General features: G+C 54.1%; 6 protein-coding genes across 6 annotated transcripts; 3 read left to right on the plus strand and 3 right to left on the minus strand.

Moving 5' to 3' along the window:
* Positions 1-1,583: 1,583 nt before the first annotated feature.
* Positions 1,584-1,843, plus strand: DSM5745_06957 (uncharacterized protein; the record flags this gene model as incomplete). The annotated part of the gene is made up of 2 exons (XM_026748973.1): positions 1,584-1,661; positions 1,718-1,843. 2 exons carry the CDS (start codon positions 1,584-1,586, stop codon positions 1,841-1,843), a joined length of 204 nt encoding a protein of 67 aa, XP_026602063.1.
* A 719-nt stretch (positions 1,844-2,562) lies between these two features.
* Positions 2,563-3,957, minus strand: DSM5745_06958 (putative RNA 3'-terminal phosphate cyclase; the record flags this gene model as incomplete). The annotated part of the gene is made up of 1 exon (XM_026748974.1): positions 2,563-3,957. One exon carries the CDS (start codon positions 3,955-3,957, stop codon positions 2,563-2,565), a length of 1,395 nt encoding a protein of 464 aa, XP_026602064.1.
* A 497-nt stretch (positions 3,958-4,454) lies between these two features.
* On the plus strand, positions 4,455-6,992 carry DSM5745_06959 (uncharacterized protein; the record flags this gene model as incomplete). Its single annotated transcript, XM_026748975.1, has 1 exon — positions 4,455-6,992. The coding sequence occupies one exon, from the start codon at positions 4,455-4,457 to the stop codon at positions 6,990-6,992; it is 2,538 nt and encodes an 845-aa protein (XP_026602065.1).
* A 314-nt stretch (positions 6,993-7,306) lies between these two features.
* Positions 7,307-8,838, minus strand: DSM5745_06960 (BAR and SH3 domain-containing protein; the record flags this gene model as incomplete). The annotated part of the gene is made up of 4 exons (XM_026748976.1): positions 7,307-8,116; positions 8,162-8,278; positions 8,332-8,646; positions 8,728-8,838. The coding sequence occupies 4 exons, from the start codon at positions 8,836-8,838 to the stop codon at positions 7,307-7,309; spliced, it is 1,353 nt and encodes a 450-aa protein (XP_026602066.1).
* Positions 8,839-9,442: 604 nt separating this feature from the next.
* DSM5745_06961 (uncharacterized protein) lies at positions 9,443-10,543 on the plus strand (the record flags this gene model as incomplete). Its single annotated transcript, XM_026748977.1, has 1 exon — positions 9,443-10,543. The coding sequence occupies one exon, from the start codon at positions 9,443-9,445 to the stop codon at positions 10,541-10,543; it is 1,101 nt and encodes a 366-aa protein (XP_026602067.1).
* Positions 10,544-11,271: 728 nt separating this feature from the next.
* Positions 11,272-12,408, minus strand: DSM5745_06962 (class I SAM-dependent methyltransferase; the record flags this gene model as incomplete). The annotated part of the gene is made up of 3 exons (XM_026748978.1): positions 11,272-12,053; positions 12,104-12,217; positions 12,327-12,408. The coding sequence occupies 3 exons, from the start codon at positions 12,406-12,408 to the stop codon at positions 11,272-11,274; spliced, it is 978 nt and encodes a 325-aa protein (XP_026602068.1).
* Positions 12,409-12,755: the final 347 nt, after the last annotated feature.

Here is a 12,755-nt window from a genome sequence, read left to right on the forward strand (position 1 = left end):
GCGGACGTGCTATCAGATTGTTGATCGAGTGGCGGATCGACAGCTGTCACCGATACTTACTGAGTAGAAATGCCCAGTCGGTCTCCCGGAAGCAGACGAGGGGCAGAACACCCCTGTTGACTCTATCACAAAGCCAGCCAGGCGTGCAATTATTGGCCACGTTTCCCGCGTATCCCGGAGACTGAATTTTTTTCTGCGAGTCTCCTGACTCCTGAGTTCTGCCTCCTGGACACGAGAAATGGGGGTGTCTCGCCTAGGCAACGTTCCAGAAACATCGGATGGGTCCTGCTGCGGCCAGTCTGGGTCCCAAGATCTAGACGCCAACGGTTTACGGTACGGCCTCCTCTCATCTATCCGAAACTCCGAGGGCTGTGTTCTGGAACCATCACGTTGCTCACGGAGATGGCCAGCATGACCCCTGCCACCCAATGAAGCATTTGGGCTTGAGGCTGTGATGGCTTTCTGACACAGCCCATGCCTCCCTGCAATCAGGCCGAAGAGCCTGCCAAAGTCTGCGAGTCATATCTCAAACGATCGAGCCGTTTTTTCGATCACTCTCGGGAACTGATCGGCCTCCTGCTGTCGAGCTCTCGGCTCTCCTGACCTTAAATAGTAAAAATGGACAGCGACGGTGGTCCGGGGGTTCCCGAAAATCTGGGCCAGGGCGCAAACTCGAATCTTAGTTGGATCGAGTGGAACAGATCATGTCATGAATCCTGTCTGAGGGTTATTTTCGCCGCTCATCCTTCAGTAGGCGAAGCTTACAGTAAGACAGGCGGACGGCAAGGCCAATGGAGAATTTGTTGGACGAGAGCAGCGTCCTAGGAGCTCCTGGCCAGTCGTAGGCTCGTAGCAGAGAATAATAACAGGGAGCGTTAATAACTGCTGGCATGGCCCGTCTCCGCCTGCGACATTATTCGTTGTATATTATACGTACGAGTCCTCCCATCATTTCTGCAAGTTAGTGAAACACTGATCGATGGGAAGCTTGCGGTTCCAATACTTAAGCAGCACTTCCTCTCACTCAGTCAATCTCAGAGAAAAGTCCTCAGAAAGTTCCGACTTCAACTTGGTGATTGCTGGTCATTGCCTTCCTTTCACTTCTCCATAAAGCAGCACCGCCCCTATTGTCCGGTGGCGCAGCCCAACTCCAGTCCAGCCCAGTCCATTGCAAGCAAGGTTAGGCTGCGATCATTTTTCCTGCAACGGTCGCTCGATCTTGACTTTGACGTAATAGTCAGGGATTGGCGCTAGCTTGTTCCTCCAATTCCATTCTTCTTTTCTTTCTTTTTCCTTTTCCATCCTTTTGTCTCTCGTCGCTTTCTATTTTACCACCCCGGTCGTTCGTTCTCTCGTTCATATCTCCCCCCGTCCGCTCCTTTCGTGACTTGACCCTCTGTCGTTCCTTTCCCGACTCTTTCCCTCCGAGCCAGCTCTAGCCAGCAAGTCTCCCTTGACGGGATCGCATCACGCATCTACCTACCACCACAACCATCTACCTCCTACTCCTCTAATCGACTCGTCGAATCGCCGGCTTCGCATCGCACTACGATACAAACCAACCCTCCACCAAATCCGTCATCATGTTCTCCTGCGCCAACTACCCCCGCGGATGCCGTGGCCGTGTGAACATCTCCGGAGGCAAATGCCCCGACTGCGTGGTATGTGCTTGTCTTTCTTTTCTACCTAGCTCCAGTAACTAACAAAATATCTCCAGCAACTGAAACTGCGCCGCCCAGGCTCCTCTTCACCCTTCGCCCAACCACGAGACTACCGCCGCGCACTACCATCCGAAATCCTGCAGAACTCGCAATACAAAGAGATAACCCGAGAGATGGTCTAAGCCAACGCAAACAAAACACAAGAATCACACGAGAACAGACTGCGCAGTGGAAACCGAAGATGGGAAACACACAACACAGGGAGGACCCCTCGACGAACCTTCAACCGGATTGATTGCAAGGGTCCTACAGGCTGGGACCAGAGTCAAGGAGGCAGGCTGCTATGTGCTATGCATACTGCGTTGTTGTGTTGTGCTGTGCTTCGTTGCCCTTTTCCGCTTTTCTTCCACATGCACATTTGCAACGTCGTTCTCTTCACTTCTCTCATCTTCGCCCTCTCACAACCTTCTTCTTATCCGCGTTTAATTGATGCTCTGACTCGACTTGTCTGACTTGATGCATTGCTGGGAGTTTCAGTTTCAGTTTCTACATATACCACTTGGAGGGAGGCTATCTCGATTTCCGCGCATACCTAGGTCCAGGCGGCTTTGCTTTTTTTTTTTACTTCTTCTATTTTTCTTTTTTGTCCTCCCTCTTTCTGACTTTGCCTGATATCCTTTCCTGTACATTGTGAACCTGAACCACAACCTGAAGCTGAAGCGGGCCTTTGCTTGCCATGTTCATGCTCTCTCCTATCTTTGATACTAAATGGTGGAAAAGAATGCTATTCATGAAGGCTGCTACGGTGCTTTCAAGATTATGATTATGAATTTGGATCTTCTGTAACTTTTGTGTTTTTCTGTAGGTCTGGCTAGCTGGGTTATTATCCTTCGTCTGTTCTTTACTCGCCGGATCCAAGCATTTCTCGACACACCCATTGCGCCGTCTTTGTGTGAAGACTCCAATATCGCTCGTCTTCCCGACCATCGCACTCTTGAGCCTTATCACCGGACGTTCTCGCCAGTGCTTCAAATATGACGAGTTGGTCTCTCATATGCTCATCCACGCAAGGCTGATGCCGAGCGGTTTCGGGGGTGTCTGATTGAGCTTGCAGCAAGGGGTCATAAAGCTCACGTATGAAGCTTCCCACACACTCATCCACCAGTCCCTTGACTCTATCCCTCATATCCACCCGGGGCCTGTTCTGTCCTTTTTTCGCTCTTGGTTTCTCTCCCAGCGAGCCGTATAATGCTTCGCGCCCGAGCTTGAACCCGGTTGAAGTGTGAGCTACCATCAGCACGTGCATGCATGAGCGGTGATGCGTGGCTTCAGTGGTATGGGTCTCGATGGGAATGCCATGGTGTTCATCTTGCAGACTACTTCCTTCAGATGAATGTTGGAGAAAGATGTCTCGGGGTAACTCCTTCAGCCGTTTGTGAAGAGCTCTATGCGCATACCGCTCCATGAATTCCCGGACAGACTCCGGCTTCTCACTTCCACCAAGCTGAGCAGCTGCATCCTGCCGAACGCGACGTCTCGATGATCCCGACACTTTGGTTCCCAGGGCTCCCGCTCCCGCAGCGTCGGTATCGAGCTGATCATCAGGGGCAAGCACTGTAATGTCGATCCTAGAGATTTTCCCCCGTCGGCACCGCAGATCAACAGAGGGGAAAGGGATCTCGTGGCCCGGTGCCCCGCCATTCGCATCCCTTCTCCACAGAGTATCGACCGCAAAAACCACACTGCCCAAACCCAAGTGGCCCTGCCCTGATGCCCAACCGCGCTTTTCCAAACGCACAGAGAGCGGCGGCAGTCCGATCCTCGCGAAATTAGGTATCAGCACTTGGGCGACGTAGTCGTATGATGGCGACGACGAGACGTTCGTGCCCCCGGTGATGCTCAGGCGGATTTGCTCCGTAGGAGTGGAGCGCAGAAGATACGGGTAGAGCGCCTGAAACACCAGGAAGACGGATCCCGGGGTTGGTAGGCGGATGTTGATTTCAGAGTTGATCTGGCGAGCTTCTTCTCGCTCGCGCGGGGGGTAGAAGCCTATCGAGCATGAGCCAACCTGGGCCTTGACGAGCGTGCTGCCGCTCAGCTCTGCGAGGGTCTGGATCGCAGCCAGGTGCGAGGCTTTGAGGCCTCGCTTTCCGGTCCTGTTGCCTCTGATATTGTCGATTGTAACGGCTTGACCTGTGAGGGCGGACAGGGCGACTGCTATGCGGACCAGTTGGCCTCCCCCTTCCAGCTTACGCCCGTCAAGTCGGACTGGGTTGGGCGGATGCGCTTGGTTCATGATGGACCTTCGAGGTCTGATGGTTGGTTTGATTTGAATTGCTAATATTCGATTTACGGGCCTCATCCTATTTATTTGTCCCTGTCGAGGCTTTGTTTGTTGGTGTGACTCTGCTATGACTTCGGCAGATGACTCACATACAAACACAGCCTCCTCAGACTGATTGTCACGGGTTGGGACGTACAGCAGCAGGGATTCTTGTCTGGCAAATGAAGATCAATCAATGTAGTGTTGTCTCCAAGATCAGAGACGATCACGCCGCTCGCCGGTCTGTATACTTCCCTTTCGGGAAACTGCGGCAGAGACAACACAGTCTTGTTCACTTCGACTTGGGAAGGCGAGGCCTTCGCGCCTTCACTGGCAGCCCATGGCCCCTTCAATCAGACTGCGATCACGCCGGCAGACAGCCCATCCTGCATCACATTCCATCTGTCTATCGCGCATCTATTTTCCGAAATAGATCTACTCCAGTATCATAGAACTCGCTTCTTCGCAGCATGAGCGCAAAAGACCGCTTGCGAAGGTCCAAGTCCACTCGATTCGCTCGCCCCAATTACGACCATTCCCTCACATCAGAACCGTTTGATCCAGACCTTGCCCGGCTGTTTGCAACTGCTGCAGCGTCCAGGGCCATGGCCATGTCGCGCTCCGCTGACAGAACTTCCACTCTCTCCGAGGGCTCATATGGCCGCATAGGTGGCCCTCACAGCATGGCCGTTCCCCCGAGAAGATACAAACGGTCTACCTACACTCCAGGATGCTCGCCTGCTGGGGACGATCCACCATCTCGTCACAGAGCTTCGTCATCCATTGACAGTCCGGACAACGACCAGTCCTGGTCCGCAGCCCTACCGTCGATAAGTGAGTTCGGTGGTGTGGAGGACCGAATCGCGTCGCTTCCCTCGTCCTATCGCCGGTTGCGAAAGTCCCGTTCGATGTTCTCAACCAGACAGCGTTCTTCCCATATACCTTACGGGCTGACATCGCCCGAATCATACTCCCCTAGTATATCTAGTCGCGGACCGACCTCTGATCCTCCGAAACTTTACCGCACGTTAAGGCGGTCGATGTCTTTTTTGAGAGGCGACAATCCTCCTCAGAACACATTGCGGCATGCAAGAAGTCAAGATGTATCTATACAGTTGGCGCGCTCGCAGTATCAGCAAAACCTCATGAGCAGTCCTGATTCCACGTGGGCGCCGCTTTCCATGCCAAAGACCAGGCATAAGCCGTTCAGGAAAACATGTCGTGGCGCGAGCGCTTCCGACGGTACATCAATCGCGGAGGCATCGTTAGAACATGTCAAGGGTTCCCACTCTCTTGGAAAAGCCAGGGCCTTCTCAAGCACCATTAAGAAGGGTATTAAACGGGTCCTAGGCCTTTCCAGAACCGCGTCTGAACAGGAAAAGGTGCATCCGTCTCCCTCTTCTTCCGGTAACTGGGCCCAGTCTCCTTCGACGGCGGTCAGTAACGAGAACGGTTACGCCAGCGGCCATGGGCCTGTTGACAGCCATATGCAGGGGCAAACAGACGCTCAACCAACCGCGGTACGGAGAATGCAGAGCTCTGCAAGCTTGGCCACGAGTCGCTCTCGGGTGACTAGTTGGGCAGATTCCACTGCAGCGAACACGATCACGACACCAAGGGCAAGCGCTCAGCATCGTCTTTCTGTTGTCTCTGAGCAAGGGAGCCTTGGCCGTCCTGACGTGCCGCCCCTGCCTCCAGGCCCGATCCGACATGGGCCAAACCAGGCAGTCGATAGCCATCGTTTATTCTCTGCGCTTATGAAACGTATTGGAGGCGCTAATGCCCAGGCTTCAGACGAAGATATTGTCATCGGTCAAGTGAAGGAGCACCGGGCAGTCCCTACACAAGGCTCGTTGACCTCCCACCACAGCAAACGCACCGTCCGTCAGGTTTCCAGCGAAGTGTCAGTCAACTCTCCGAGATCGTTTGCAACTGCAACCGCCGGCCCCATGACACCTTACGAACAACCGCCGAACAATGGCGCGTCGCGTGCTCACAGTGCAGCTCGCACGGCTGATGGCTATAAGGAGAATAACAAGGCCAGTGGAGACGACATATCACGAGTCGAGTCCGCGTCGAGTGTCTACTCTCGATCGACAAACGGACACTCTCCCTGCAAGGCCCCTCCTGATTCGCCGGATTCCACAGCAGAGCCGGGAGTGGCGACGATATACGCTTCCGAAAGGACTGCATACAGCTCTCCCAAGAAGTTTGCTGAATCTCCATGTTCTGATGTCCCAACGCTACCGGCCACTGACTGGCAGAATTGGATGGACTCTCAGATGGCAAGATTCGAGAGCGCCACACCTACGGGACATTACCGTGAGAACGCAGACATTTGCGGCGATTATGCGTCCAGCTTCACGTCCTCTGTACCCAACCGAAGAATCCGAGTTGAAAGCAGAGGCGCGGTCAAAACCGACGAAGTACTTGAAGAAGCGAGTCGAAAATTGTCGACAAGCAGCAACTTCTCCCGCCCTTTTAGTCGGTCCTCAAGCTTGCGCACAGTGGTAAAGGCTCGCTCACCCTCGTCCAACGTTCCCACTCCTTCTATACCACCTTTGCTAGCCGACGACGTCTTCCAGGACTCTGGAGGCCATGATCGCTTCCTGAAATGTACCCCAGTCGGCAAAACCAACATTGGAGTGTCACCCATGTTGTCGAGGTCGAGTAACCAGCCCCGAGTGACCGAGTCACCTACTCCCAAACGATCTGCGGCGGAAGTCTCACCAGTGATTACCGGCGGCAAATATGCACAGTACCCTACCAAGTGGTCGCCCGGCGCCCAAGATGCAAGACAGCTTCATAGACGATCCGCTCGCTTCATCCGCGAGAACCGGCGAGCCACCAACGAGAATGCGAGACTGGAGCAGGGCATGTACGATCAAGCGGGTGGTCTCCAGTCGCCGATGTCAAGTAAGCGCATGGTAGAGATATTTTTGAATAGCCGGCGCCGTCAGATGGGGCTCGATTCCGACGAGGGAACTTCCGAGCCGGCGTTTCTGTAAACGTGTTGAGGGATGTCAGCTTCTTGTTTGATTCTGTTGGAACCGCATTTCTATCCTCGTTTTCTTCTAGGGTCATTCTTTGGGCAAATCTTGTATTATCGCTCTAATTAGTAGTTTAGCCCGGCATCAAACAAGGATATGTATCTTCAGAAGCCACTATTGTCAGTGTTTTTAGTAAGGATGTCTTTCCCATGCCGAAGAGAGTAATAGAATACGCTTCACACACGCCCAGCGATGCTTTCAAGCTTATAAAACGCCATGCAACACCCGATAAGAATAACCATAACAGCCCTACCAGTCAGAAGAATACGCACTCACTCCACATAGTTCGCTGGAAAACTCCCCTTGACACCATGAAGCTCGCCCTCCCACCAATCATCCGTACTATCCGTCCTCTTCAGCACACGGATCCGGTCACCCTCCCTGAAGACCAGGTCCCCTGCTCCCTGGCCGCCGAAATCGTAGAGGGCGGTCACGAAAGACATGCCTGAGGAGGCGCTCCGCGGCTTGGGTGGTGGAGGCGGGGGCTTCTTCTTGCCGGCTAGTGCTGACAGTGAGGGTTTGCTTGCTAGGGGGATTGGTGGTGAGGGAGCACTCGAGTATGATGAGGCGTGCGCGTCGCTCAGATATGGAGGCGGGGATGTATCTTTGCACAGCGAGGGCGCGCTATGAGTGGACGGCGCGTAGGGTGTCGATTTCGATCGAGCGCCCAGGGACGGCTTGGGAATGCCGTCATGATCCGATTGAGCCTGCTGGGTAGGAATACTGTGGGTGCTGCGAAAGCGGTTGAGAGCGTTGAGCGGATTGCTGGGACGGCGGTCATTTGAGGGTTGGGAATTCGAGCGGGCGGCCTTTCCATTGGCGAGACAGGCGAAGGTTTCGACCTGCTGTTGTACAGGGTGGCAGGCTTGTTCCCATTGCGCGACGGTCTGGTCCAGTGGTTGGGGCGGGTTGGAAGGGTACTGCTGCTGCTCGCAGTAGCCGTATATTACGGTATAGTAATTTGCGAGTATGTTGTTTTGGATCTCGATCTGCGCCGACAATAAGCGGGGTAGCAGGGAGAATACGGCGGTTATTAATGGGGGGAGGTGTTGGCGCAGATGTTCGTCTGCGGCTTGGTAATCCTGGGGATGTTAGAACAGTGACGAATTGCCTTGTACTGCGCGTACCTCTGTCGCTCGGGCTAAATCCTCCTCTGCCTTGACTAAGGATGCATTCTCGCGCTCTGATCGCTTGGCTCTTCTTGAGTAGTTCTCGACGCGGCCATGGTGGCGTTCGTAGTCCAACTGTGGCTGTCAGCTGCCCAGTCGCAGTAACCCAAGTCGTAGGGCTGGCGAACCTTGCGATCGTCTCTCTTTTTTATAGCTCTCTTGAACGGAACCAAACACTCTTTAGCTTGTGAGGCGGGGCCGATCATCCGCTGGTCAATGGCGGCCAGATCGCGTAGAATATCCTTCGACAAATCCTCATATTCTGATTTCAGCTTTGTTGTCCTCGCCAGCGTGGCCTCTGGGGTTGGGACCGGGGTATGGGAGGTAGGCTCAGCGGAACCGATGATGGGGCCATAGAGAGCCTCGAACTCGACGAGCATTCGGTCCTGATGGGTCAGGAGCGAGGACCAGCCATCGCGCCATGCTTTGGTCGAGTCGACAATCTAATTGTAGGCCGCAACCGTTAGCCGATTCTCGATTGCATGCCAATGGGCGGATCCGTGGTTCCTTCCAGCTCAGCGTACCTTATCCAGCAATTTGTCCACCTGGTCGAATTCCTTCAGCAGAATGGCCACCTGGCTGTCGTCGGCCGACCGTTTCATGAACTTGCCGAATTGTCGCTGGACGGACTGCATGGTGGTGGCAGTGGGGAGATGAGACGGGGAGAGGCAGCAGGCAAAGAATTGTGGTCAAGGAGTCAAGGGAGAGGCGTAGTGGTGGGAAGGAGGGGAAAGAACGGCCTCATGGCGACGAGTTGCACGCTCATAGGATGACGCAGCCAACAGCACTTTTGCGACTTCAACTGCAGCTTCAGTGGGTTCTGGGCCTCCGCCACGGTCCCTATTTTTGTCCCGCAGGCAGATCGGTATTTGGTGGCAGCTGCTGCCTGCCAGCGCCATACGCTCGAAGCTCAACGGGCGTGCCATGATTCATTCGGCATGATTCTAGCGGAGTTCCTAGGTCATGGCAGCCTTGACCTTCTCTTTATAGGTCAGAACCGGAATAAATTGTCAAATTAGAATCGACTTTGAGATAGTTCTGGCCGTTCTCAGCCTCAGCCTTGTGGCCTCGATTTATGCCTTGGTGCCTAGCAGCCGTGGCCTTGGTGCCTGAGAATCGACTGTTCTCCGCATCTTTTTATCGTCCTTTCCCAACTTCATCAGCACCTCGCTACACCGACCAGATGCTTCTCCCACGGCTAACCACTACTCGCCAGCCTTGGCTTCCGATTCCTCCAGCATGTCTGTCTCTCCGTCGTCCGCAGCAACCGCGCGCTCCCCCAACCTGAACGTCCCCGCAACCCAAGGCACGGCGCCCGTGGTGAAGTTCAGGTGCCTCTTCACGCACGACTTGCGACGGAAAGCGAAGCGATGGCAGGATGGCTTTCTCCGATATCACACCTTCAACAAGCGGGTCATGGTTTACGATAATACGGGATATTTCGTCGGAGATCTTCATTGGCGGGCACCGGAGGGAATCCAGGACGGTGATGAATTGGAACTGGACAAGGGTGTGTTGATACAAGTATGCGAGCCACTGGAGAAGACGGAAACGGATATCTCCTCGCTATATCAGAACAAAAGCCAGCCATCCCCGTCGCGCCCAAATGATGCTGCTCCGTCTTCCGTCCGCTCCACTCCGCGGCCATTGGTCTCCCAGCAGGCTCCGCGTTCATTGAACGACCTACTCGGTATTAGGAGGACATCAGCTCCACAACTACGTTCTCCCTACGAACAACGCAACGCGCAGAGACAAGCCAGTACGCCCCAACTACATGAACGACCTGTGAAGCGTCAACGTACGTCTCCAGAGCGTATCAGTCGGCCAGCGGAGATCGTCGACTTGTCCGACTCACCCCCCAGACGACAAGGTCCAATCGCAGAGACTCGTCCGGGGCAACCTTCAAACCAACAGGTCACGGCGCCCTTGCCCAACCCACCTTTATCAAATCTTTCATATACCGCCGCCGAGCCACCTCAACCGCCCCCCAGACGTCAAGGTCCAATCGCAGAGACTCGCCCCGGGCCTCCTTCAAACCAACAGGCCACGACACCTTTACCTAACCCAACCTTACCGAACCGTTCATCTACCGCCGGGAAACCCTCTCGACCAGCCGCCGATCGTCGTACTCCGCAGTCGGGTCCACAGGACCCGAAACCCGTCAATTCTGGCCCCGAGCCATCTGTCAACACGCTTCGACTAGCTGTCAGCAAACCGCGCAAGAAGCTGATGTACCAAGAGCCGACAGTTCCTGTCCAGAGGTCTCTGCCGCGAAAGCAGCTTTCTCGATCAATATCCCAGTCAGTATGTACTACACTACAGGTCAATTTCCGCGACTGACTGTTATAGACATCAACCAACAATCAATCATAAATCGTCCGGTCCGGTTATTGTTCTTGATGATGACGACGACATTCCGGATCCTCGGCCGGTCGTATCAAATCAGGCGATCCCGGTTAAGACTGATCCAGGCCCTCCATCTACGACCAATTTGCGCATTGATGGTACCAAAAATGACTCGATCTCCCCTATCATCAAACCGCCTTCTTCGGGTGGACCTCCTCAAAAGCCGCAAGTCTCAAACCCTGCCATCCTTCGACCATCCAGAACCCTTCCAACAAACCAACAAGTCCAACCAGCTGGAATCGCCCCGAAACCCCGCTCCTCGGGCCTTCGCAAATCATACTCAGACCTGACGACCATCAACAGACTTCCCACTCGGCCCTTAACCGCCCCAAGCCCGATGATTCCAGTTACGGAACAAACCGATGAACATGAGCTGGGCCCGTGGACTTCGGAAGCACTTGATTTGTTTGACTTTTGGCCACCGGGTCGGCCGAAGCCGTTAGGTTAACGTATTTACCGATATGAGCATGATTCTGCTGGCGGACATGCATACTCTCCTGTGCCCACCATCTGTATAGAGATCATGACCATATGACAGTTAATGACGCAGACCCAAATACATTCCATAATTCACAATTCATAAACACACCACTCAAAAAAACTCTCTCGACGACCCATAATCACCCCTCTAAACCAAAAAGAAAAAAGAAAATCTGAAGGGACTACCCCCTCTTAACAAAAACCCCCGCAACATAAACCATAGGAGTCTTCTCAAACCACCTATCCACCTCAACACTCTCCCACCCACCATCCACTTCCGCAACCGCTCTAACCATCCCCTCCGTGTCCCGATTAAGACAACAATCCCCCATAACCCACCGCCACCCAAAAAGGTGGTACACACCCTGCAGAACCCTCGCAACAAGGGACCCCTTGCGCGTCGTCCACGGATTAACAACGTGCTCGACAAGGAGCAATTTCCCCCCGGGTTTAAGCAGCGAGTAGAGATAAGCAATCGTCTTCTGCGGGTCCGGCACGGAGCACAAGACACGGATTGTGATGATGCTGTCGAACACGCCATCCTCACGTTTTCCAACCGCGCCGTTTACGTCCGGGGATGCAAGGAGCCCCGCCTTTTCAAGCTCCGGCTCCAAACTGCTCTGCTCAACGCTACACGGCAGGACCTTGTACGTCTCGGCAAGCCCATGTGCCGCGGCGCGGCGGCGCAGTTCAGCATGCAGACCGAGACACGGTTCCGCGCCGTAGAAGGCCTTGATGTTGGACGCCGGGATCTGCGCGAGGAGGGGCATCTGCGTTCCTGTGCCGGGGCCGACGTCGAGCACGACGCCTGTGGCTTGTGAGATGATGGGGGGGATTAGGTCTGAGGACACGACTGCTTTCTCTTGAGGCTTTTCTTCTTCTGCCTTGGGGGCTGAGATTGAGCCTGTTGATGCGGACTCCTCGGGCGAGAGTTGTTCACTCGGTGGTGGCTCTTCGCGGTTTGCTGGGTTACTGGTTAGCTCTAGTCTGGGTAAGATGGTGGAGGGGAATTACAGCTGAATGCAACCCAGAACTTGCCGAAGGCTTCGTCGCGGAGTTGGTGGGCGTTTAGGAGGGGTGCTAGGAGGCGGCCGCTGAGGATTGCTTTGATGTTGGCCTCGATGTAGTCTGTTTTCTTGTTAGCTGGGCTGGACGCAAATATCGTGTATGTATTATCTGGGCCGTGAATGAAGATAGAGCAGCTTGAGGGTTTTATGGACAGTGAGTGGAGGCATACAAGACATGGCCCATGTCAGGATCTGGGCCGGCTCCGCGAGGGCATCGAGCCATTGCCGGGTCGTGAGATCGTCCCTCGCCATCTCGGAAGAGTCGATATGTGAGGAGTAAGAATGGAGAAAGGTGTGGGTTGACGGACTTCCGACTTTATAGTTGCAGGCCAATGTGGGTCTGACTAATCTCTCCAAGCTCTGGCCGGTGGGAGCCTACTCTGTACAACATTTTAAGATGACAGTTTTTAGAACTACAGCTCAGCAGTTGAGTCCAAGACATTTTGATCATGACCTGCCTGTATATCAATTTCGGTACAGCAAAAGAGACGGCATCCAGACAACCAACAAAGCCTGTATTACAACCACAATAAGCAGCGCTGTCATCGGAGATGGAAACCAATACCAAGGTCAAAGATCAAAGGTCAAAGTACAAGGCG

The sequence above is a fragment of the Aspergillus mulundensis genome (assembly GCF_003369625.1).
Source record: "Aspergillus mulundensis strain DSM 5745 chromosome Unknown scaffold_7, whole genome shotgun sequence".
Classification (NCBI taxonomy): domain Eukaryota; kingdom Fungi; phylum Ascomycota; class Eurotiomycetes; order Eurotiales; family Aspergillaceae; genus Aspergillus; species Aspergillus mulundensis.